Below are 22,729 nucleotides of genomic sequence, written 5' to 3' on the forward strand. Positions count from 1 at the left end.
CAAAAGTGCTTTTCCCGCTGTCTCTCTTGGCTGTGCTGAAAATGCGAATCCTTTGGAGAGCCTTCTTCAGAGTTCTGAGAGTGCTTGGAGCAAGTCAGTCGTGGTAGGGTAATCAGTACATTTTTCAGGTAAATGTACTGATTTACCTGAGATCTAAAGGAGCCTTTTGATGATAATCTTGTTTCCTCCAGGGGAAATAGTGTGTATATATTTTCAACAGGAGGCAGTATTTTCTTCTAAAATAAACATTATGCTTTTACTTGAATTATAAACCTAACTAATAGGGAAGGATGAGGGGGGTGGGGTTTAGGAAGCTGAGGCTTGTGTTCACATATCTGTTCGGTGAAAACCTGAGAAAGATGTGGGCATGGCAGTTGGCACAAGGTTTTCACAAGCTGGACCTTGCCTGTTCCTCTTTGACTAGTGAAAGCTGTTTGCTTTATTAATCAACACTTTCTCACTAATGGGTGTTTCTGTTCCTGCTGTATATTATAGAATGCTTTCCTTTGAGGGCTTAGTTTTGGAGAAACGTAACTTAAGTGTAATCAGTGTCAGATTCCTAAGTTGGGCAACAACTTGTTTGTGTCTTTTTGTCTAGACCTTATGTTAACTAAATATTTATTGAATACCTGTGAGTGCTAGACACTTGTTAATATACTTCAATCTGGAAAAGTCACGAAGTTAACAATGGAGCAGTGTTTTGAAGAATAAATAAGGAAGCTTTCAGCCTACTTATAACATCTGTGCCTTGGTTTATGAATAAAATAGTGTTAACACTACAACCTAACTCACAGGATTAAATGAATAATTTATATCAAATGCTTAGAAGGGTGGCTGCCACATGGACCCTGTGCTCAGCAAAGGTTAGCTCTTAGAAATTGTTGTCTGTAGTACAGGATATGCAGAGAAGACGTGTATGAAGAATCTTCCCTATGGAGACTAGGGAAAGATTAGAATTATTTTTTTTTAAAACTTTATTTTGACATAACTCTAGATCTATATGCAGTTGTAAAAAATAGCACAGTGATTCCATATGCACTTTATCCAGCTTCCTTCTGATGGTAGGATCTTGCATAACAATAGTACAGTTTCACAATGTAATATTGATTGGCATTGATGCAATCCCTCCACCTTATTAAGATTTCACCAGTTTGATGTGCACGCATTTCTGTGTGGTGTGTTTTCTGTGCATTTTTTTTACATGTGGTCACCACCATCGCAGTCAAGACACGAAGCAGATCCATCACAAAGATCTCTCATGCTACCTGTTACAGCCATGGTGCCTCCCTCCCCTACCCCCCAATCTCTGGCAACCTCAAATCTGCTCTCAATTGCTGTAATTTCATCATCTTAAGAATGCTGTTATATAAATGGTATCATGTACATAACCTTTGAGACTAGCTTGTTTCACTCAGCCTAATTCTGCTGAGGTTCATCTAATTTGTTGTATCAGTAGTTCTTTTTATTGTGAGTAGTATTCCATGTGATTGGTAACCCCATAAACCATCATTGTTTAACCATTCACCTGTTGAGGGACATTTGGGTTATTTCTAGTTTGTAACTATAACAATAAAGCTGCTTTGAACATTTGTATTTAGGATTTCACGTGAATATAAATTTACATTTCTGTGAATAAGTGCCCATATGTCATATGATAAATGCATGTTTAATTTTACAAGAAACATCAATACTTTTTTCTAGAGTGACTGTACAGTTTTATATTTTATACTCGTACATCAGCAATATACGAGTGATCCAGTTTTTCTGCATTCTTGCCAGTATTTAGTGTTATTGTTATTTTAGCCACCCTGATTGGTGCTTTGATATATCATTATAATTTTCATTTCTATTCTCTGGTGGCTAATAATATTGAACTGAGTAAGGACTTTTAAGACTCAGTTTTTATCTTAGGAATATTAGTTTTGAGGCAATGTGAGAAAAAATTTGTAGCGGCGACAGGGAGACAAAATATAGGGAGCAGTCAGGGAGCTCCAGTACCAGTCATGTGGGAAAAATGAGGTCTGCATTCTCAAGCACCAAGAAGGTGGAGGAGAGGGGAGAAGTTTAGGGGCATCTCTGGAAGGGAAGGGAAGCGTTGGGATACCTGGGATTGGTGGTAAGAATTCAAAACTTTTATGGACATACAGGAAGAGAAAGAGAAGATTCAAGAGGCAAGAACGAGTTTGATTTTGGACATGTTGTATTTGAAGTGCTTCCAGGTTAAATAATTGATCGATAGAGCACAGGGGAAAAACAGAGTAGGGAAAAGTGTTAGGAGTCATTTAGCAAGCATCCGTGGAGCTGAAGCCTTGGGAGGGAACAAGCTCGCTGAGGGCTAACTTGTAGAGCAGGAAGAGCTAGAGCCTTGGGAAGCTCCAGTGTGGTCTTGTGAAATTTCTGGGGACCAGTCCCTGTCCTGTTGGTTAAAGTGCAGTTGACATTAGGACACACAGAGGTGCAGCAAGCTCTTCCTCTGCTGGTGGAGAACCGGAAGTAGAGTTACTGCTATGCCTTTTGTTGCATAAATTATTAAGTCAGGAGCCAGACAATAAACTTCTTTCATGTGACTGAGCCTTGAAAACAAGAAGACTAATCTCACTTTTATAAAATTTCAGGCGTCCACATGAATTTCATCTTCATTCTTTTTTCATGTTTCCTAAACTTTTAAATTTGTATCCCATTTTCCTGACTTTACCCTATCATTGTAACCACTGAACTTTTTTTTTACTTAACACTATGTCTTTTAATCTGCTGAGGTTTTTTGTTTCGTTTTTGCTCAGATTTGACCTAAGCAATAAAGTCATAGGTTTACACAAACTGTTTTTCATACAAAAGTTCGTAACTATCTGGTGTTTTTTACATACTGCCTAGAATCTTCTTGCATATGACCTGTCAAAACCCAAAATTTCTTAGATCTATTTAACTTGAATTTATCCCATGTGTTAATAATTTGCTAATGGAGGGAACCAGAAAAGTGACAAAGAATTTCTCGTTCAAAGAATGGATAAAAATGAATGCTTTAAGCAGTTGGGAAGCAGGACAGCTATCTGAGCTTACAGTTTTTAAAATGTAAGCAGCTAATTGGGGTGAGATTACAATTTCCTGTCACATGATCATAACCCTGATTTCTGTATTAGTTACAAGAGAGGATATCTGCGATAGGACCTCCCCAATGCCAGGTATGCCTGCTATTCACCAGAAATTAAAAACTACGTCCAAGTAACAAGAGATTGAGAATACATTGGTGGCTCTTAATTAGAAAAGCAGGCCTTACTCACCACCATTAGTCTTTGATAGGGCCATTTGACATTGAACATGAAACCCTGTGAAACAGAAATCAGAAGCAAAGCACCAAGGGGCAAATTCTGATTTTAAACAGACCAGTGATTTTTCTTTTTTTCTCAAGCTGTAAGCCAAGTTACAGAGTACATAGTTTCCCATTTCTTGGTATTGTGGTATTGTTCCCATTTCTTGGCATTTTGGAATACTCTTTGGGAGTCAAATATTTGTAGCCCCTCCCCCCTTAATTAAGATAAACATCATGCATTTTCACACCTTTGTTTAGGACTATTAAGTTAATATTTGTGGCCAGGGACAGTTTGATCCTCAGAAGACATCCTTTCACCCTGAAGTGCTAATTGACCACTTCTGTTGCTGTTACTTCTTTGAACCTAAGCTCTGACCTTGGCCGAGGTTGGGCTGACGTTATTTCAGTTAACATCAAGCTGTGTGTCTATACCGCTCTTGACACTCACTGTGGCTGAGGCCTGATTCTCTAGACACAGCTCCTCTTCTTATAATTTCATTCATACAAGCCCATGTAGTTCACAAAATTCCATGAGCCCTGGTTGACTGGTTTTAAGATAAGGTGTTTATCCTTTTTATTTTAATTCAGCAAATATTTGAGCACCCTTCAAATTGCATACACAGTCCTGAACAAAGTGGCCCAGTACAGATGAAGATAAATTGATGCTGACAACAGAAGCCTGAATTCATGGGCAGGCACATTCATTACTGTAACTTAGTTGCTATGGCAATGAATGAGAGAGTGTTTCAGTCTTTGAGATCAGGGAAGACTGCAGGAAGAGGTAGCATTTAATTGTAGACTTGAGGAATAGGTAGAATTTGGAGACATGAAGAATGTGCCTGACAGAAGACAGAACTGTGGCTAGGGACAGCCAAGCCCTGTTGTCTTATATAAATTGTGAAGACACGGTCATCAGTGAGTTTTACGTGATGTGTGTTCTTGAAGAATAGGCCAGGATGTTTGGATTTCAGTTGCTTTAAAAGTTGTAATTTAGGCAAAAGCAAAAATTACCTATTGGTACTATAAGATTTTCTTAGTGTTCTCAGGCCATAACCCAAAAGTGGCTTATTTTATTTTTACCAGTACATTTTATCTATGAAAGGAGAAGCATGGAAAATAAGCAGAAGTCAACTAACATTCATGTGTCATGACTGTCACTCTTTTTTCCCGTTTTCTTGACAGTGTACAATTGGTGGAATTTTCTTTCTGTGAGGTTGGAATATTCTCCCTCTAGGAAAAATAACAAAGCAAGTAGTCTAATGACCTTCATCTAGTGTTCCTTTAGTTCCGTGTTAGGCTGACCCTTTAACCTTGCCTGCAATCTTCTTAATTAGTGATATGAAATAATATTTTGGTGAGCTGCAGTTATAGCCTAGGGACCAGGGATGTAGGTCTAATCTCTTACCAAGAAATTTGACTCTGGGATATGGTGTTATGAAAGAATTGTGGTCTCACTATAGGAAAAGCTGCCAATTGTAGATTATAGCAGAAAAAAACCAGCCTTAACCCCCTTACCTTATGACAGCTATTGTTATTATAAAATAGTTGTGTCTAATTTATAACACTTTGAGAGAATTTAACTCTGAAAATTTTTCTTTATGGACCAAGGGTACGTGCTACTGTCTACACCCTTGTGTTTTCAGAGCCCAGAATATTACTAATGAGTCTATTTGCTATAAGGAAGGAGAGCAAAGAGCAGTTTGAAGGAGATTAGTATTTACAGTCTCTGCATTATTTTTCTTATGATTCGTTCTCAGTGACTCAGCAGATTTTCTGGACAAACAGTGATAGAAGTAAGAACTCCTGCTTTTTTTTTTCTTTATTTTTCCTGTAGGCATTCATAGGGCTTTAGAAAGCTCAGTATGAGTGTGATACGGTGTCTGGCCTAGTGCCAGGTGTTGGTCTCCAATAGCCGCCCAGAGCTTCCTGGTGGAGTTGACAACAGTGCTGCTATTGGTGCAGCGCCCAGGTGGCCTTGGTCCTTGGTGACTGAAGCTCCTGCACAGCAGTCTCCCCAGCCTGGCTGCTGCCGTGAACAGGAGCTCTTCTGTGCCATCTGCAGCAGGTCTGCTGTTGCTCTCCTAGGAAATGCTGCTTAAGGGAAATATATATAGCCTTTGGTCTGAGTTAAAGGAACTGTCTGTCATAAGGGAATAGGAAAGTGGTGGAACAGTTCCTGTTTTTTAAGCCTTTTTAAGCTTAAGATAGATAACTTGGAAGTTACAAATGGTTAATGAGAACATTTTCAGTAAAATCCCAGTACTTCTTCCACTCATGCTTTCTTTAATGTTTCATCATTCTTTTCCCTCTCTCTTAATAAAAAAAAGAATTGTCATTACCAGGGACAGGAAACAGGACCTCCGGAAGTCTTTGCAGTGGTCAAACCTGTCAATGGTGAAATTACAGACTGCTGTGAATTTGGTACACTGAAGTCCACTAATTAGTCCCTAACTGGTCCCCCTATTTAGGAATTTAGGCTACCTAGATAATTAAATGTTGTATATGTTTCAATTATTTAAGATTTTCTGAATTAGCAGTTCAAAGTCTCAGGCTAACCTTGTCATTAGATATCAGGTGAAAACTTCCATTAACCAGAGCACTTTGTATTCCCACAACAAAAAACAGCCAGACTGCCTGGCCCTTCACCTTTCTTTGTGCTTGCACCTCACCCTTGTCAGCACTTGTGACCTGCTTTGCAGTCCAGAGGTCACATGATGAAACCACTGATGTTTTGTCCTAAGCATTTCACATAGTCACACATGTTGGATGAGGCACTGAAAAAAGTTTTATTTAAAATTTTTATTTTGGCATTTTATAAAGCTACAGCCTAAAGATCTTTTTTTTTTTTTTTAAGATTTAATTATTTATTTATACAAGCACTGGATACAATCAGAAGCATGGGAGGGTGAGAGAATTCACCAAGAGACAGCGGGAAACAGAACAGGCAGACTGACAAAATACACTGCTTGGGGGAGCAGCGGGGCGCGGCAGGAGAGGTCTGTCATGCCATGTGGGAACCTCGCCTGCGGCCAGCCGGGAACCGGTGCTGCAGAGGCTGTGGGCAGCTTTGCAGCCCAGCACTCAACCGCTGCGCCACCAGGGGAGGCCCCAGCCTAAAGATCTTATTGAAAAGACTTTTGTCAAAGGCAGAAGACCATCATCCTAGTATTTAAATCAATGATTCTCAGCCCACAATGCATATGAAAATCACTTGAAGAACATTGCCAGTCCAGTTACACCAGTAGGTGGAAGGCTCAGGCATCAGTGTTGGTTTCTGGTTCTCCGAAGGTGAGGCTAATGTGTAGCCAGTGCTGAGAACCTGTGTTCTAGATCTTATGGAATAAAATCTCATCTGTTCCCTCAGCCAGTGGGGATCCAAATGATTGCTATAAGCCTTTTGGCCCCTATGATTTTCGGTTTAATCCTTTGAAGCCTTATCGGTGCATTAGAAAGTTAATCTCACACAGATTGTAATAAGAACTTTGAATAAGTTCCTTGGAATTCAGCTTATAAAATAACTGAAAACCCTCAAATTCCTTCTGATTATGGGGTAATGCTAGGTTATGAACTGCAGAAAAACACCTGTTTTACCCTAGTGGAGGTGTTAAGTCATAGCCATTGGTTTTATATTTTCACCTTTGTGAATTGCATTACGAGCCCGTCCTCAGCGTGAGGGTGACATGGCATAGCTACACATAAGTGAACTGATACCCAAGCTAATTCATAATAGCTGAGCAGTAGGGCTGAGATGAGCAGTTCCCCTGACTTTAAATGGTAACCTCTTCCAATTGTATTTTGTTTCCTCCCCATGAAAGCTGCATTATAGAATTTTGCTGACCTTCTTGACTAAAGTGGCTGCTATTTAAAAGTTCTTAAGGGAGGAGCTTGAAATGATCAGGATCATGTTAATAACCCACTGGAGTAGGGATATGATGAGAATTGGGAGAGGAGTACCCTTGATGGGTTTTTGAACTTGTTGAGGACAGGAAGGATGGGAAAATCCGAAGTCAGCTGATCTTGGGAGGGAATCAGCTTTGTAATTTCTTTTTTAATTTAAAAGAAAAATTTAATTTCTTTTTAATTTAATTTTTACCATTCTGAGTCTCTTGAAACCTGTATCTGATTGTGTAGCAGTTCCCCTTTAGAGTTCATCGTCCTGGATCTTTGTCATAAAGGCAGCTGTGGGACTGGGACTTCTGCACAGGCTTTTAGTTGGACCAGAAGGGTTTCTAAGAAGAGGCTGCCATTCCATGTTTGTGTTAAGAACTCATGACTTGAGGAGAGTAGAGAAAGAATATACTGAGACCTGTGGATGGATCTTACCCGAGATAGTGTTCTCTTAATGGGCTGTGCCAGAGCAGGAGCAGAATGGCCTCAGATCCCAGTGGAAGCTGAAAGGTGCTAGATGGTGCCTGCCAGCTCTGCATTCAGGAACAACTTGACTGAATCCTCAGCTCCCAGTCTAAGCATGACCATCCTGCTATTGTTCTGTCAGGAAGGGATGTTCAGCCCAGGGAACAATTTCTGGCCCTTGGTGTCTTGTCCCAGCGGCCTCCAAGCAGGGAAAAGTGCAGGGGGCCCTGTCAGCAGACATTCCACTGTGCCTGTTAAAATGAGATAGGATGAGTGAGAGAAGCTGTGGCCATCTGGTGTGATAGGTGCCCTGATTGTCACAACCATGGGCAAGGTGCTACTTTGCCCAGAGGAGGGGAAGTCTCTTGTGTAAGCATCTCTGCTAATGGGCCCAGCATTCCTTGTTTCCCTCACCAACAGGCACACATGTGGCAGTATGTTCCCTGACCTTTGTTTGAACCATGGCAAAATGTAAGTTGTGTTGTCATTTTTACTACCCCATGTTCCCAGCTTACCCCCTTGCTGTCACCTTGGTAGGAAAAAAAGGCTAATGTCTCCTAGCCACATACTCCTTAGAAGGTACAAATGGCAGCTGAATTTTCTCATTTAATCTTCTCCCAATTCCTGGATAAGCAGTATTTTCCCCACTGGAGTAATTATGCTGCAGCTGATGCCTCTCTTTGGTGGTGTCCTCTGGCTACGAAGGGCCTTTCAGTTTGTAGTGCCCCTTAAGAGTTAAAATAAGGACAAAACGGCACCCCCTCCCTATCTCAGGAGAGGCTTTAAAAAGTTGCTTCTGAAAAGGATTTAAAGTATTGTACTCTAAAAATCAAACAGGCCTCATAAAATACAAACTCCTGGTCCAGCACATATCAGGTACGATGTTAGATCAGCTAGGGCTGCCTAAGCACTACTAGGGGCCCGGTAGTTCTTTGTTGTGGGGTCTTCTGTCCTGTGCTTTATAAGATGTTGCCTCTACCTTCTAGATGCTTGTAACTTCCCTCCCAGTTGTGGCAACTAATAATGTCTCTAAGTATCGCCACATGTTCCCTTGACAAGCAAAATCAATCTCACTTGAGAACTACGGGGCTCCACTATGCGGTACGAGAGCCACCAGCCATATGTACTTCTTGGGCATTTGAATGGCCAGTCTGATTTGAGATGTGCTCTCTATATAGATATAGATCTGTATGTCTGTGTCTCTCTCTATATATAGATATATATCTCATCATATTTCTAAGACTTAATATAAAAAATGTAAAATATCTAATTTATTTTAATGATTGCATGTTAAAAAGTTACAGTAATATTTGGTAGATCTTGGATTAAGGTAAATATATTATTCATTTCTCCTGTTTTGTTTTTATTTTTTTACTTTTTTAATGTAGCCATTGAAAACTTATATTTGTGGCCTAATGTTATATTTCTGTTAGACGGCACTGAGCTGGGGAGTTGATGTACTGTAGTGTAATCATTAATCTTTTTTTAGACATTTAGTTCCCAATAAATCATTGGATTTAAATTATATTTTTACTTTGGAAAATTTTCCTTCCTGTAGTAGAGTTATAGAGACAAAAAGTATATAAAACATTACAATTATAGGTTTGCTCTCCTGAGTACCCGCTTGTGGCATATTAAAAATCTATTTAATGTTCAGATGATGTATGTTTTATATTTTCACCTCATGTTGGATTTTTTTTTTAAAGATTTATTTATTTATACAAGAGCTGGGGTACAGGCCAGAGGTGTGTGTGTGGGGGGGGGAGAGGATTCACCAGAGACAGAGTGGGGAATAAAACAGGCAGATTGACTGAAATAGACTGCTGAGGGGAGCAGCGGGCGAGCCAAGAGAGGTCTGCTGTGCCATGTGGGTTGCTCCCTGGCCAGCCAGGGATCGAACTTGTGCTACAGTGGCTGCGGATAGCTTCATAGATTGCGTCTTAACCCCTTGCGTCACCAGGGAGGCCCTCATATTGGATTTTAACTCTTTTTTTATTGAGGTGTATATATAGTGGTATCTTAATTTTAACTTCTTTTTCTTGATTGATGACATTGAGTTTAGAGACTAAGAGAGAGAAGCTTTAAACCCCCTCAGTATAATAGATTATTCTGGATGCTGACCTTTTCTAAGTACTAGGATGTAACCTGCATGGAGGCAGTGATTTTGAGTGCAGGCTATTTGTTTCCCACTGTAGCTGCACATCTAGAGCAGTGCTTGGTGTGCAGTACATCCCTCAAGAAACACTTGTTGAATGATTGCATTAGTAAAGATCGACTATTCAAATTTATTATTATATTAGTTACTTGGTCGCTTCTTTAATTTTATTCTCCTTTGCCTTAATGCTAACTTCATTATGCAAAAAGTTTTCCTCTTTGTATTTAAGAATTACCCACCTTGCCTTTGCTAAGTTTCTGTCTTCGGGGCAAGTGGAGACTATCAATGTTTATTTCACTATTTTAATATAACTGCTTGGGGTTAATTCCAGATGGATTAATGTGTGGTGTGACACCTGGCTCTCACTTCCTCTCTAATCTGGTCATTTTTGGTCCTAATAGTCAATAATCACTGATTTATGTTTCTCTACCTTGTTATTTCTTCTTTCATATAGTAAGCCTAAATAACTTTTTCTCTTGGTTCATTTCCATTTTCAACTCATTCAACCTTGGAGTGTTGATAATTCACTTTAATGTGATAGAGTAACCTTATTTTTACCTTTAAACAGACATATTTTCCCCCCGGCATGGTGGGCCAGGTAAGCTTATTTAGGGAGCCTAGCAAGGAAGAGGAGTTGGGCGTCCCACCAGTGTGATAAGTACGAGACATCTGTGCAGTCATTGGCTGGGTATATAAAGATGTGTTTATATGCAAGTTTCAATTTATAATGTCTCTGCCTTTTAGCATCTGTTCACCTTTAGTTTAAAAACAAGAGGTGCATTTGGCAATTAAGTAGTTTGCTTGGGTCTAGTGTTAATCATGTATGGATGACCTTGACTTTGCATACTGTTTGCTTATAATGAGGTTAGTTAGGAGAGTCAGAGTGAGAGAGTCATAGTTTACCTTAATCTGGTACTCGCCCTGGAGAAGAGAGGAAAGCCATTTCTAAAGCTACATCTGAGATTGTCTTGTATACTGATGTTTTTTTTCCTTTGAAAGGAACATAGCATGGTGACTAAGAGCCTCAACTCTAGAACCTGGGTTCAAATCCCTGCTGCTACATAACATCTATGTGCCTTAATTTCCACAGCTATAAAATAGGAGAAATAATAGCACTAACATCAAAAGGTTGTTTTGAGGATTAAATGAGTTAGTGTCTGGAAAGCATTAAGACAGTGCCCGCCACATAGCAAATGCTATGTAGTTTGTACACATTTTCCTGTCTCTTTCAGGTAAGCACTTTGCTTTTACCAGATACATGAGTTTTGACTGTGAACAAGGAAAAGTGTCCTAGCTTCCTCTATTTCTTGCTAATGTCCCAAGGCAGATGAGGCAGACAGCCTCAGGCCAACAAAATAGAACAGGTAGTACTCAAGCTGATAGCAGTTTTCTTTTGCAGCAATACATGCCCTATAATAAAGCTAATTGAACAAACTGGATAGATTCCTAGTTGCTAGGAGCAACCCTCTTTAATCCTATAATTTCACTGATGCAATTTATTCTAAATAAGCTAGAAAGAAAAATCAGATCTAATAGTTTATTGGTATTAATGGTAAGCAAAATAGTGGAGGATCTAAACAGAAGTAGAATGGTAAAGAAGAGTTCCTTCCTGTTATATTGTGCGGCATTAAATGATAATAATAATGCAGATTGTGAGGCAGCACAAAGATATTTAGTTGATGTTTTAGTTGGTGTTTGATAATAGGTTCCACAGGCTGCAGACGGTGCTGAGGGCCAGGGCTACAAGCAAGAGTCAAACCTCCTGCCTCTAAAAACTCCTCCCACCAGCATCCCACAGTAGGGGTACAGGTGACGGGGAAGACACAGGAGGAAGGAGATAAATGCCTTGATCTCTCAATAGTCAGGGAGAGCTAAAGGAAAGAGAAATTTGTTGAGATAAGCTGTAAGGTTTATCAGGTGGATACAATGGTTTATGTGGTTAACATGAAGTAAATGTTTATTGTATTCACAATACTTTGCTGAGTGCACTTTATTATCCATTCATTCCTCTCAGCACTGTGTGGTAGGTTCATGCACCACTGTAAAAATGAGTAACCTCTGAAGCTTCAAAATGACCAGGTAACATGCTGAAGGTTAGTGGCAGAATCAGCATGCGCACTCATGTCTGTTCTAAAATCTGAGCTCAAATTCACCATAGTGCTTCATGAGAGCCCCCAACTGTGGGCCAATTCTGCCTATGGAGTTATTAGTGCTTTAAAGCCATAGAGAAAGTAGGTTTATTGGTATCAGAGGATTTTCTCTTGATTTTCTTATAATGTTATTTTAACATTCAACACTTCTTGCTGACGGTTAGACATCTGTTGCTTATCACTCTGAAAGATTATCTCTGAAGGAGCTCGGTGCAAGACTTTCCTTTAAAACAGAGACTCCTGTACACATCCTTTTGTCCCCTTCGTATATTTCAGCGTGCTCGCATAGAAGTAAGATATGATAGCAGGACTCACAATTTGGGAAGTAGTTTAGGAAACAGTAGGGAAGCAGACCTCTGTCTCGTCCACTGCTCCCCTCAGCAGTGTGTTTCAGTCAGCCTGCCTGTTCTGCTCACCACTCTGTCTCTGATGAATCCTCTTACCCCCCACACCTCTGGCCTATACCCCAGCTCTTGTATGCATAAATAAATAAATCTTAAAAAAAAAAAAGAAATGGGATATGAGCTGGAAAGTGGGTCTCTTAGAGGAACAATTTTTTATTATTTATCTTAGAGGAACAATTTTTTCCTACCAACAATGTAGGCACTTCCATATCTTTATTGTGGTAGACATTCCTGTTCCATGTTTCATTGTTATGGGAAAATTTGAGGATGAATGCTGTTTTAGCCACTTTCATGGGGGTTTATCTTTGTGAGGATAAAATACTGAGTGCCTTGTTCTAAAATCAGAGGTTCAAGAGCCCTCAGGCTCTGTTATGTTACAGTCATTTGATAATGCTGGTGTCGTGCTCATGATAAGCTTGGGGGGATGAAACCTTGCAAACTCTTATCTGAATCTTTTTAACGAGTTTGGCATTCTCCAATACAGAAAGTAACTAATTGCCCACCAGGTGGAGGGACATGATATCAAATATGGTCGGAGGAGCAAAGTTCTTGCAATAAGAGGATTTTCTTGTTGTTGTTAAATTATTTACTCTTCTGTTCGTTTACTTTCATGAAAACTGTGACTAGGCATCTTAAAGATGAAAAAAATGAAATCAGTGTACTCCATACATAGAATACTCCAGTAGCAAATATTTCCAGCATCTAGAACAGTCTTGCATGAAAGAACAAGTATAGTTTATTTGTTGAAAGAATGAATGAAAGGAGGTGTGAAAATCTCAGTTTTCTCTTAATGCAGTTAAGCTATTCTCACGTAAGAATAATCAAAGGTATACCAAGTTTTCCTTTTCTGTTGCTCCAATGTCAAAAGATGTTATAAAATGTGGTTGTCCTGGAAAAAAGAACTGCAGTAGCAAAACTGATTTGGAAAGGAAGAATAAAGTTGGAGATACCACACTATCCTCTTTTAAGGCTTACTATAGCTACAGTAATCAAATTAGTGGTATCAGTGAAGGGACAGACAAAAAAGTCAATGGGATAGAGTTTAGAAATAGACCCATACAGGTATGTTTGATTGTTTTTCACATAGGTACCAAAAGCAGTTGAATGGTGAGATGATAGTCTTTTCAACAGATAATATTAGAACAATTAGTTATCTGTCTGCAAAAACAAAAAAATTGAACCTTTACCTAAATCTTAATATATCATACACAAATTATTTAGGGTAAATCATAGGTACAAGTGTAAAGCCATCAAACTTCTAGAGGAAAAGAGAAAATATTCATGAAATAGGGTTACACAAAGAGTTCTTAGACATGACACTAAAAGCACATTCCTTAAAAGAATAAAAATTAATAAATTAAACTTGATTAAAATTTAAAACGTTTGCTCTGTGAATGACCCTATTAAGAGGATAAATATATACCATAAACTGAGAGAAAGTATTTGCAAGTCATCTGATAAAGGACCTTAATTCATAACAAAGAACTCTCTAAACTTAATACTAAGAAAACAATTCACTTAGAAAGTGGGTAGAAATATCAGAATGAAATCTTTAGCTAAATCCATTACATGTTAATTAAAAAAATGAGCAAAAAATTCTGTTCACCAAAAAAGTTTTAAGGGTGGCAAGTAAGCATGGGCAACAAAGTCAGACATCATTAACCACTAGCATAATGTAAATAAAAATTTGGTGTAGGATGAGATACCAAACCACACCTATTTTAGTGGCCAATAAAAAAATGATAATACCAGGTGATGATGGATGTAGAGAAACTGCATCTCTCACACATTGCTAGTGGAAATGTCACATGGTGCTGTGAAAAAGTAATTTTAATGATAACTAATGTTTGAATCATAAGTAATGTCAGGCTGTTTATGTGCTTCTCATGCTGTCAAAAGTTGAAATAAGAAGTGAGATATTTATTGCCATACAAATTTGTAGTGGGTGTTATTTTCTGAGCTTAAATTATAGTTCCAGCAGCGTGTCTCAGACCTTCAATGAAATACAAAGGAAACTCCATACTTCAAAATCCATTTATTTTAGAAATAGTGATCATAGCTGTACAACATCGTGAATATGATTAATGCTCCTGAATTGTACACTTAAAAATGGTTAAAAAAAAGGGCAAATTTTATTACATTTATTTTGCCACAATAAAACAATGTTTAGTTGTACCATTCAGTAGCTTCCACTCAACTTTCAGTTGTAAGTGACTAATCTGTCATGTAATGATATGATAAAGGCAAATGTCAAGAGAAAAAAATCTAATAGAGTTCTATAGTGCCTTCCAAGAGATGAATATGATCAATTAAAATCAGATACTCATGGATTGATTTTCAGGATTTGGCAGTACCTAGCAGTATGCAAAGACATTTTCAAAGATGCAGTTGTAAAATCTCATTACAAATCAGCATTAACAGAAAGAGAGATTTGTAATTGATTTTGATGAAAGAAAAAAACTATTTTAAACTTCCTGGCTTAATTAGGTGTGAAATGTTATTCTCTCATGAAAGAATACCATTCTTCTCAATAGTAGACCTGTATTAAAAAAACTTGTACTCGATTACCATTACTAAATTTTGAATGTTGTCAACAAATATTTTGTGGAAATGTTTTCTTTTGAATGTATGTACCTACATAACATCCTCATTTTTACCTCTTAGCTCACAAAGCCTGAAATATTTACTCTCTGGTCCTTATTAGAAAATGTTGCTAATGCCTAGCTTAGAACAATGATTTATCATTCCTTCTTCTTTTCTAATGTGCCCTTGGAAAGCATTCATATTTTACTCTGTGCTCCTCTTCAGCTCCATCCAGCAAATTTTGATGTGTTATACTTTCTTAGCTCAGAATATTTACTGCTTTCCATTAATTGTCTTCTTTAACTCATATTATTTAGAAGTTAAGTTACATAATTTCAGAATATAGGAGATTCTCATGTTCTTTGCTACTGAATTCTAATTAAATCCCAAAGTGAAGTGGTCAGAGTAAATCCACTTGTATGATGTCAGTCTTTTGAAATTTGTTGAGGTTATGGCCCAGGACATAGTCCATTTGGACAGATATACATGATGTGGCATTATTTTAATTTTTTGTCTTCTTCTGAAGCTTTGAATATCCAAATAATGCTGGCCTGTGTACTTTTCTGTATCCACCTTGTACATATTCCCAGTTTCTACTTACTTATAGTAGATATGTTTGTATTTTTAGTGTATCTCGGCCCTCTTCTTCCCCTTGTGGCTATAGAGAGCTTAAACTAAGAAAAACCTTTGTTGGGGACTCAAATCTCAGCCACCTTTAGTGTGTGATAAGGCACCACAGATCATCCTCACTAAAAAGAGTTTACCTTATACCCAAGGACCTGATGTGAGTTTATTCTTGGTGTTGACTCATTTGTCATTGTGTTGTTATTCTCTTGAAATGGGTCTTCTTTGCCTTTGACAAAAGGAAAAGAATATGCTTCCCAGTTGCCAGGACTGGGGGTCTCCTGACCGGCAGTGCTTTATCATAGGTGAAGACTGACGGCTGCTAGAACTAAAACTATTGTATTTGAGGGACCTAGGTCACCCCTGTATGTGAATTCTGCCCTTTTAGTTCAGCTAATATTTGAATTGTCTCTTTTGCATGGAAAGCCACATAAAACCAAGACTCTGCTGTGTGTAAGGCAGTGTATTAGGTGTTGCATCACTGAACTTTTCCTTGGCTTGGGGATCTGTTCTTTCTTGCTATTTCATTCTGATTGCTAGAAATATTTGTGAAAATGTGAGGAAGGGATGATAGTGCTTATTTCTTATATGAGGAAAATAATGCCTTTGCCTCTACCACAAGAAAGTATAAACTAAGTTACTTTTAAGAGTATAGGGGGATAGGGCCTCCCTGGTGGCGCAGCGGTTGAGAGCTGGGTTGTGAAGCTGCCCGCAGCCTCTGCAACGTCGGTTCAATCCCAGGCTGCTCCCCGGCCACCAGAGGAGGGTCCCACATGGTGTGCAGACCTCTCCTGCCGCCCGCTGCTCCCCTCAGCAGTGTACTTCGGTCCTTCTGCCTGCTCTGCTCCCCGCTCTGGCTCTGGTGAATTCTCTCACCCTCCCGTGCTTCTGACTGTACCCAGTGCTTGTATAAATAAATAAATAAATCTTAAAAAAAAAAAAAAGAGTATAGGGAGATAGCTGTGTCCAGATTGTTGGCCTACCCACTTCTGCAATAGTCAAACTTTGAGTGCCATGCATTTTTATTAATGTGAGTAATTGGTATTCATAAACTCTGTAGTGAATATGTGTAACTTTGTATTTCAACGTATGAGACCCTTGGTTTCATGGGGCAGAAATCTGGACATTGATACCTGTGAGCTGTGTAGGCAGGATGAAGCAGAGGGAGGTAGTATGTGTACATCTGACTTTTTCTGCCTGACAGGGCTGTTTAATTGGCAATTAATTTCATCATAGAAAATGGGCAATAGAATTTGCAGTTAGTAGTTAAGTACTGACTCTCTGTCCACATTGGAAAATGAAAAACATTTTGATGATTAAAAACACAAATTTGGGGCCTCCCTGGTGGTGCAAGGGGTTAAGTCTCAGCACTATGAAGCTACTAGCAGCCACTGTGGCATGAGTTCGATCTCCGGCCTGGGAGCTACCCACATGGCACAGCAGACCTCTCCTCTCTCACCCGCTGCTTCCCTCAGCAGTGCATTTCAGTCAATCCGCCTGTTCTGTGCCCCACTCTGTCTCTGATGAATCCTCTGTCCTATCCCCCAGCTCTTGTATGCATAAATAAATAAAATAAATCTTTACAAAATTCAATTAGAAGAATAATTTAAAAAATTCAATTAAAAGAATAAATAAAAACACAAATCTTTCAGTGTATAACACAGTGAATCCTAATGTAAACCATGGCTTTTAGTTAATGTTAATATACAAGTTTTGGCTCATCACTTGTAACAAATGTACCACATTCGTGCAAGATGTTGATGAAAGAAGAATCAGATGGCGGGGGAATGGAGATGAGGAGGTATGAGAGTACTCTCTGTGCTTTCGGTTTAATATTTTTGAACCTGAAAGTGCCCCCCAAATGAAGTCTGTCAGTTTCAAAGTTTAAGTATCTGGTTTTATTTGTTTGGTTGTTTTTTTTTTTTTTTTAAAGATTTATTTATTTATTTATTTATTTATACAACCACTGGATACAGTCAGAAGTGCGGGAGGGTAAGAGAATTCACCAGAGCCAGATCAGGGAGCAGAGCAGGCAGAAGGACTGAAGCACACTGCTGAGGGGAGGAGCAGGCGGCAGGAGAGGTCTGCCCGCCATGTGGGACCCTCCTCCCGGGGCCGGGGAGCAGCCGGGGATCGAACCGGCGCTGCAGAGGCTGCAGGCAGCATCGCAACCCAGTGCTCAACCGCTGCGCCACCAGGGAGGCCCTAAGTATCTGGTTTAATGTTCCTCAGCAAGTTCCTGTTATACGATTAGTGTTTATCCCCCTGACCCTTGGGATTTCTCAGTTAAGATGAGTCTGGGTTGCATTTTGCTCTGTTATATCAGGTAGATTTCTTTTCTGATGTGCTTAGACCATGTTCTTTTCTCCCTTTCTGTTGAAACAGCTGGAATGCCAAGATGCCTTGGAAACAGCAGCCCGAGCCGAGGGCCTTTCCATGGATGTCTCTGTGCATTCTCAGCTCAGAATCCTGGATGAGGACCATCCCAAGGGAAAGTACCATCATAGCTTAAGTGCTCTGAAGCCTATCCGGAACACTTCCAAGTAAGAGGCCTTGCAGTTCAAGACTTGTCCATAAAGCTCCAAAGAGTTTTTGAAAGTGTGGGTTAAGATTAGATCCTTTAGACAGACCTGTTATTAATCAGGAGCTCTGTTTACTAAATAGCATGTTATAAATGCTGTCTCCATGTGTTGACAGTTCTGTGCTGTGGGTTTTCTCTCCTCAGACACCAGCACCCAGTGGACAATGCTGGGCTCTTCTCCTGTATGACTTTTTCTTGGCTGTCTCCTCTGGCCCGCATGGCCCACAGGAAAGGGGAGCTCTCGATGGATGACGTGTGGTCTTTGTCCAAGTACGAGTCTTCTGATGTGAACTGCAGAAGGTAGGCGTCTCCAGTTCGCCCTGGCCTCCCACATACGGGCTGTGTGAGGCCTGAGCTGGGAGTGTGGGTCCGTCAGCGTGAGGCCCGCAGCTCTGTGTCCTTTTCAGATCTGAGCTTTCCTGTGGAGGGAGGGTAGCCTGGGGATGACTTTCTCTTTGCTCTTCTGTTTTACCTCCTATTTCACCTTTAACCCTGTTTTAACCACGGGCTTTCTCTCTCTCTCTCAGCCCCGCTTCCCTTCCTGAGTCTGCAGGGAGATTATGTTGCTGCCTTGTGACAGAATACATTTTTTGTGGTAGCTGATTGTCATGGTTAAAACCTAGTTTACAACTTTACATTTTTACCACAGGATCCTTCAGAAGGGGTGGGGGGACCCTTGAGGAAGGAAGTTCTTATCCACAAATTCTATGTGGGGGTAATTTTTCTGGGTGGAAGGACATATTTTGGTCTCATCATTTTCTGTATCCTGAGAGGCTCCCTGTACAGGGTAAATATGTAGTTACCCAGGAAGGGCATTTTTTTCCAGAAGGTGAAGACTATGTACATACTATTAAAGGAGAAACTTGTGTGAGTGGTGTCCGGGCCTGGAGACAGAAAGCGATGGCAGGAGGGAAGCAAGGGTGTGTGCCTTCAGTGGGGAGATGTGTAACGGAGGACATGTGCCCTTGTTAAGACTAGAGAGACTGTGGCAAGAAGAGCTGACTGAAGTTGGGCCAGACGCTGCTTCCCTGCGAAGGGTTGTGTGGATCTTCTGCCGCACCAGGCTCATCCTCTCCATCGTGTGCCTGATGATCACACAGCTGGCTGGCTTCAGTGGACCAGTAAGTTCTAACCATCCTTTCTGACAGTCTCCAGGGGCCCGCCCATGGCCAGCGCTAACACTCTTGTTTTGTTGCAGGGGTTGTGCTCACCTTTGGGCTAGTTAGCAGCCTTAGCGATGCCTTTCGGGTCTGTTGAAAGGAAGAGTTGGTTTTGGAGTGAATGGTGACTGGAAGGATAAAGGGGGCTGTGTTTGCCAGGGAAGAAATGGAACTGGCTTGCTTTCCTGGGGTGGGGGCGAAGCAATGATTCTAGCTCTGCATAGGACCGCGCTTCGCTGCTGTGCGTTGACATGAAATGACATCTTGGCTCGGGAAGATGTGTCTCGCAGCGCTTCCCATGGGCCACAGCGGCGCGGTGTGGCTCAGGCTGCTGAGCGCGAGTGCTGGTGACACGTGGTGACTGGAGGCAGCGTCGTCACATGTAGACGTTCTGTGGCAGATGAGCCCCGAAGAAACTAGAAGACTGTTGAGGTTTTTAGAGTCTAACCTGAAGTTCATTTTCAGTCTTGGTTTATAGTATAAGCTGTGTGGCAAGTTGTCGGGGAGGCAGTTGTGGTTTATTCCTAGTCTGTACTGAAGCAGAGTAGGTAAGAGTGATGTTCACACTGGTTTCCAGACACCTGTTTCTTACACCTGCTGTGCTGCCTTGTACTTAAGACTTTGATTAAATCTATTCTCTGCATATTTGCCTTGAGGCATCGGAGCAGTAGTACTACTTATACTATGCATTTTCCGTGTGTGGGTAAGCTGGAGGTTCATGGTTTTGGTAAGTATGTGCCTAAGATGCATGGTGATTAGGTAAAACTAATTTGCAGTTTTTCTGTTCATTTTTTAAAAATGTTTAATGAACTTTTAAAAAAATACTTTATCTCTCTTCTGAAGCAGAAAACACTACTTGTCTGATACTGGGTTTCCATATTTGTTGACAACTAACAAACTTTTGTATGAGTTTTAAGTCAGAGGGACCATGTAACTAAATGTTATGTTATTGACCAAAATGGCAAACGTTTTTGTAGGACCAGCTTCCCCCAAGAAGAGCTTCTGTCATTGTTTCACTACAGGGCTGGTGGCCACTCTCATCTTTAATAGAATTCTTTCAGCTGGGTAGTGAGGTGCACAGACTTTCCTGATTCCATTTGGCCAATGAAAGAACTTCATTGACTCCCCCCACCCCAAATTCCAGAGGTTGCTAGGATTTGATTTTAATTTTTTTACGTAGGGAAAAAAAGTTCCCTTTGCATGTTCAGCTTGGGGGCTACAGTCACTCCCTTGAGGGCCTGCATATTCCTTAATCTCTCTTTTAGGGTGCAGTACACTGGAATACTAATCTCTAGTAAACTCTTCTAGAAGCCAGGGAAAGCCGAGAGCCATCCTTAAATAGGAAAACAGCAGCACGCTTTTCCTTCTGTTAACCCTCGTGGGGAAGCGCCTTCAGACCTGTTATTTCATGAGATCCTGTCCTAGAACACTCGAGAAAGCAAATGGTCCTGTCCAGAGTCTCTAATTGACAAAAAGTTTTAAAATTGTAAGCAAGAAAATCAACTTCTTTTGGCCCTCCAATTCTAATAAATTTCTGTTTAATTGGAAATTGAACACTCAGGCTGGTTTGGAGATGCGTACTAGCAATGAGCATACCTTCTATGTGGATTTAAATCCTTTTGAGGAACATCCATTTTGGATTTTTTGTACATTTGCTAATATGGCACCACTTTCGAACTGGCTTATTTGTCTGTTCTCACAGAAATATACTTAAGAACTGACTCCCCAGATTTCCTTTCCTCTCAGGCCTCACTGAACCTTGCTAGCCCCTATGCAGAACCAATGAAACAGTCAAGTTTTTGTATGTACTTGCTTTTTTAAAGCTGCTAGCCAGCTAAACATTCATATATCCAGATGATCCAAGGTTTCTGTGATGCCAGTGGCCTGGCACTCTGTGCAGGGTTTTCTGGGATCACAAATGATAATGGGAGTTCTAGAATCTATAGGGGTATGGTCCTCCTATATGAGTGGCCAGATTGGGTGGCCGAATTGGCCAGATGGGTGACCAGATGGCTAAATTTATAGAGATGAGTTTTGACCTTCTTGGAGTAAGACAGTTTTCAAAGACCAGGCCTGACCTATTATTTGTGTGTAAAGAATTAGCATCCGCCCTGTAGATCTGCAAGAGAAGGCTCCCTCCTGCAGTGCTGTCTCTGGGTGAATGCTAATTCTACCTAAGAGCCTATTGGGGCCAGGACAGAGAAAAATCTTTAGAGAGGTAAGTTACCCACCCCTCCAACCTCTCTCCAGCTGCAGCTTGCTTGTTGCTGTCAGGATCTGGATTTGGGGGGAGTCTCTCTGTAGTGGAACCAGTGACAGAAGCTGTTCTTTAGAATTTTCAGGATGGCTGTATTCTGCGGTCAGAATGAGAGAGTCAAGCTGGGCAGAATCTCTCGCCAAGAGTTCAGGTAAGGTAATGTTTATTCACTGGGAATGCTTTCCACAGCCAGACAGCTATGCTGACAATCTCGAGTTTTTCTCCCAGTTAGTTTAAATTTAAATGATACATTTGTAACTTTATAAAACTAAATTTTGTTTGGATTTTTCATGAAAACTTTTTTTCTTTATCCCATGCACAATGGTTTGAAATGTAACTGTCTTCTTTTTTTAAAACCCTCTGTGTTGGAAATTCTTTAATCTGCTGTTTCCTCTTTTCCCCCCTTTTGCAAGTTTTGCATAGTGTAAGCATTCATTATGTCTTTACCTTCCCTCTGCTCCTGCCCTCTGGGAGGTGCTAATGTTCTTACCCCAGTGCTGAAAATGGCACTGTAAAGGTATGGGAAGGAAGGAATCCCAAACTACAACCTGCTGTCTTTTCACGCCTTCCTTTGGAGACTGTTCCATCAGTGCCGAGGTGTGTGAGAAAATGCTTTACTGCACCGCCATCTTACTGAGTTGCTTCACGTGAGGAAAATGGGGTTTTGACCCTGCCACTCAGTGACTCAGTTCCACATTTTGGATTGCATACTGGAAAAGAAGCCAATCTTCTTGCTAGTAAACCAACAACCCAGCTGTATGCAGTGGTGACCCAAACAATGGATATAAACCTAAAATATCTGAGGGAGGGGAGATACGGAATACAATAGTTCTTGGAATCTGAAATCTCATATTTACTTGATCAGGTTATTTACTGAGACTTGGCATAAAGCTGATTGGGTGGGGATCTCTTAGGATCTAGTGGACATCTGGTATTCATTTTCTCTCAGGAAAAATGAGAAATACCAATGAACCCAGAGAGAATCTGGGTTCTGGAATTCAGAGTTAGCTGCCTCCGGACAGTTGTGTCTGGCCTCCATTTTTGTCTGTCACTCAGCGCTGGATTTCAGCTACAGCCTCTCTGCTCTGAGGATGGGGCAGATGGATGGATGGGCTTCTGGTTAATTTTTTTTTCTTCCTTCAGAGTGGGGGTTTG

At 40.4% G+C, this 22,729-nt stretch overlaps 1 protein-coding gene across 2 annotated transcripts in view; it reads left to right on the top strand.

Annotated features, from left to right (window-relative positions):
* The window catches only part of ABCC5 (ATP binding cassette subfamily C member 5), a gene marked incomplete at both ends in the record, with an annotated part of 73,532 nt that overhangs the window by 734 nt on the left and 50,069 nt on the right, over positions 1-22,729 (top strand). Inside the window, 4 exons of one of the 2 annotated variants that reach the window (XM_084232286.1) lie at positions 17,962-18,119; positions 18,302-18,457; positions 19,131-19,278; positions 21,651-21,686. In XM_084232286.1, the coding sequence (XP_084088412.1) occupies positions 17,962-18,119; positions 18,302-18,457; positions 19,131-19,278; positions 21,651-21,686 (498 nt within the window). Of the gene's footprint in view, positions 1-17,961; positions 18,120-18,301; positions 18,458-19,130; positions 19,279-21,650; positions 21,687-22,729 lie in introns of those variants that run through there. The other variant, XM_084232285.1, reaches the window with a different exon arrangement.

This window comes from Talpa europaea (genome assembly GCF_964194135.1).
Source record: "Talpa europaea genome assembly, chromosome: 4".
NCBI classification, from domain to species: Eukaryota; Metazoa; Chordata; class Mammalia; order Eulipotyphla; family Talpidae; genus Talpa; species Talpa europaea.